The 3,045-nt window shown below is 38.2% G+C and overlaps 1 protein-coding gene and 1 long non-coding RNA gene across 2 annotated transcripts; one reads left to right on the top strand and one right to left on the bottom strand.

Annotated features, from left to right (window-relative positions):
- The first annotated feature begins 6 nt into the window (after positions 1 to 6).
- On the top strand, positions 7 to 1,629 carry LOC124890544 (protein KINESIN LIGHT CHAIN-RELATED 1-like). The gene is made up of 2 exons (XM_047402366.1): positions 7 to 495; positions 1,214 to 1,629. The coding sequence occupies exons 1-2, from the start codon at positions 155 to 157 to the stop codon at positions 1,446 to 1,448; spliced, it is 576 nt and encodes a 191-aa protein (XP_047258322.1). The 5' UTR covers positions 7 to 154; the 3' UTR covers positions 1,449 to 1,629.
- A 465-nt stretch (positions 1,630 to 2,094) lies between these two features.
- LOC124890545 lies at positions 2,095 to 3,045 on the bottom strand. Its single transcript, XR_007049211.1, has 3 exons — positions 2,935 to 3,045; positions 2,595 to 2,807; positions 2,095 to 2,358 (listed from the first exon to the last, which is right to left on the bottom strand). It is a non-coding gene; the product is annotated as an uncharacterized LOC124890545 (long non-coding RNA).

Raw genomic sequence — 3,045 nt, 5'->3', positions numbered from 1 at the left:
ATCCAGATCCTATTGTGAAAATGCCTTGAGAATATATGCAAAACCTGTGCCTGGAACGACTGCAGAAGAGATTGCTTGTGGGTTGACAGAAATTTCAGCTATTTATGAGTTATTTAATGAACCTGAGGAGGCACTGAAACTCCTGCTCAAGGCAATGAAACTTTTGGAGGATAAACCAGGACAGCAAAGTACAATTGCTGGCATTGAAGCACGGATGGGAGTTATGTTCTATATGGTTGGAAGATATGAAGAGGCACACAGCTCCTTTGAAAATGCTGTAGCAAAACTCAGGGCTGGCGGTGAGAGGAAGTCCGCGTTCTTTGGGGTTGTTTTGAATCAGATGGGATTGTCTTCTGTTCAGTTATTCAAAATAGACGAGGCTGCTGAGTTATTCGAGGAAGCAAGACAAATTCTGGAACAGGAGTGTGGTCCTTGTCATCAAGATACTCTTGGTGTCTATAGCAATCTTGCAGCAACTTATGATGCATTGGGAAGGTAATGTCATTTTTGAAAATGTTTCCTTAAGTACTTGGATGAACCTTGCTGATTAATCCACTAATTTATTAAAACTGCATTGCATATATACTACTTTTCTTGTAACATTTGGAAACTAATTATCCCCTAATTGATTAGCTTTCATTTTGAGCAGCATTATTGTAATAGCTCTTTAGTGCTACTGCTTACGGTATCATGTTTCTTCTGCTGGGATTTTGACTAGAAATTTGAGGCGTCACAACTTCTGTATTTTCAGTTTCTTTCCCTCTAGCTTCAAAGATTGGATATTATTCTTTGGGGCGTTTGACTTATCACCAATCAATAGTCTCGTGAAATAAGTTTACAGCAGCAACATCTTTTTCTTGATGATCTGTATATTTGAGAAGTTCATCTCTCTAGCTCTCTCACTGGTCTTTGAAGGAAAATATTTCCTTCCCAATCTTCTGCCAATATTAAAAAATTTAAATCAAATGAACATATCTACAATATTACATGCCTTGCATTGACATGCATATATTTAAAGTAGCATTACCATTATAAGCATGAGCCGGGGGTCTATCGGAGACAGCCTCTCCATCTTACCTTTGAGGTAGTTGTATGGAGTACGGACTGGGTAAACTTACCCTCCCCAGACCCCACACTTTGTGGGAATATACTGGGTATGTCGTTGTTGAACTGCTTTGTAATGTTCAGCTTATTTCTGTCTTATGTCCTGCAGAGTTGAAGATGCCATTGAGATTCTGGAGTATGTTCTTAAATTGAGAGAAGAGAAACTTGGAACTGCAAATCCTGATTTCGATGATGAGAAGAAAAGGCTGGCCGAGTTATTGAAAGAAGCAGGCAAATCTCGCAACAAAAAGGCAAAGTCACTGGAGAACCTTATCGATCCCACTTCTAAAACGACAAAGAAGGAGACCTCGAGGAAGTGGTCTGCGTTTGGTTTTAGGAGCTGATTATGTAAATTGGAATGCATTTTCTGTAACATAGGAGATCATGTATAGAGCTAATCTGTAATTTGCGAGGCATGCTGTTTGTTGTCCATTTGAATTGCCACTGTCGTTCATTTTCGTTATTGTTCAATTGGTTATTGGTTTGTGATTTTGAAGATATTTCTGCCAAGAGTGCAGTTCTTCTCTTCCTCTCTCTCTCTCTCTCTCTCTCGTACTTTCCAGGAGAGTCGAATTTATATACAGCTAGAAATGAAGTATCCATATCAGTATGTTTTTTTTTACCTTTTTAAACTGTTTCTCCTATGGTTTTGAATATTTATGATGGCAAATTTAAGCATGTTTTACCTTGGGCGACTATGAGAGCTTGATGATTGTCATGGGGCTTGTATTGTGTTTGATCTTTTGATTTTCATTGTTTCTGTCAGTCTCTGAGTAATTGATTCTAATTTGAAGATTGACTAAGTGGAAGTTCTAAGTTGCATTTGATCTTGAGGCCACGGGTTCAAGCCATCAAAATAATCTTTTGCAAAATGAGGATGTACATCAAGATCCTTGTGATCTAACTTTCATCTAGAACCGCTCATAGCGGTAGCTAGCTCAGTTTAATGTTTGTTAGATAGACTTTAAAGGAAGCAACATTGCAAGGGTGTAGCAATAATAAATGACCTGCAACTCAATAAATGTTGTTCTGAAGTTTCTGCAGTTCTGTGACACCAGCAGAACAAGTTGCCATTTTCAGAAGGATAACAAGTTGGTTCCTAAAAATCCATAAAGTTCTATTTTGGAATTAAGAAAGCCAAATGATGCTTTGTGAACAAATCGATAAACCCTCGCTGTCATGCTTGTCTTTGTCTAAATTCAGTTATTTGCAGCAGAGGCTGGCCAGTCTATAGGCTGCTAATCATCCTGTATCCTGGAAACACAATTCAGGATGCAGATGAATCATGTAGTCATCGGCAAAATTTCAAATATTGCATATAGATGTCTAACTAATTTGTGAAGCGAGTGGGTTGAAGGTTTCCTCTTTCATGCGTCATTGAACTCTATATATCTTGTTATGCAGTTAATAAATAAACATCCTGCAAAAACTCATTATCCACAACTCTAATGCGACAGAAAAACAAAAGGAAGAAGGATAAGATGGTTTACTGTTTCAGCCAAAGGATAGGGGCTACATTTTACTTGCAACATATGGAAAATGTATCTTGAGTCTTGATTGGGAGGAGTTGGCTGATCGCAACATCTTTGATCTTCCAAGTTTTAAGAGTTTGACTGGTAGTTAATATTTCATGCGAGAACATCCTAGACTCTGCAAAAGATTCTCAGCAGCAATGACGCAAGCAAAGAACTGAATCCCATTTACTGCACAAACACCAAGTAATGTATGAGAGAAGCCTTATAGTACAGACCATGCACTACGTATGACACAGTAGATATATACCTCGATGACAGACGAGATATATACCTTGATGACACAGCAGATACATACCTCGAATAGAGCCATCCTCCAATCTCATACACCATAACGCTTCAAAGCTTTACTTAAACTTGGCATTACATTATATGCTTGATACGATCTTCTCAATTCAATAATTGAACC

The sequence above is a fragment of the Capsicum annuum genome, unplaced genomic scaffold, assembly GCF_002878395.1.
Source record: "Capsicum annuum cultivar UCD-10X-F1 unplaced genomic scaffold, UCD10Xv1.1 ctg19855, whole genome shotgun sequence".
Lineage (NCBI taxonomy): Eukaryota > Viridiplantae > Streptophyta > Magnoliopsida > Solanales > Solanaceae > Capsicum > Capsicum annuum.
This window is presented reverse-complemented; position numbering and strand designations above follow the sequence as displayed.

Bases quoted from the DNA above. Each gene is read 5' to 3' on its own strand.
- LOC124890544 (XM_047402366.1), top strand. From the start codon at position 155: ATGAAACTTTTGGAGGATAAACCAGGACAGCAAAGTACAATTGCTGGC. The intron at 496-1,213 runs GTAATGTCATTT...TATGTCCTGCAG, and splicing joins ACTTATGATGCATTGGGAAG to AGTTGAAGATGCCATTGAGA.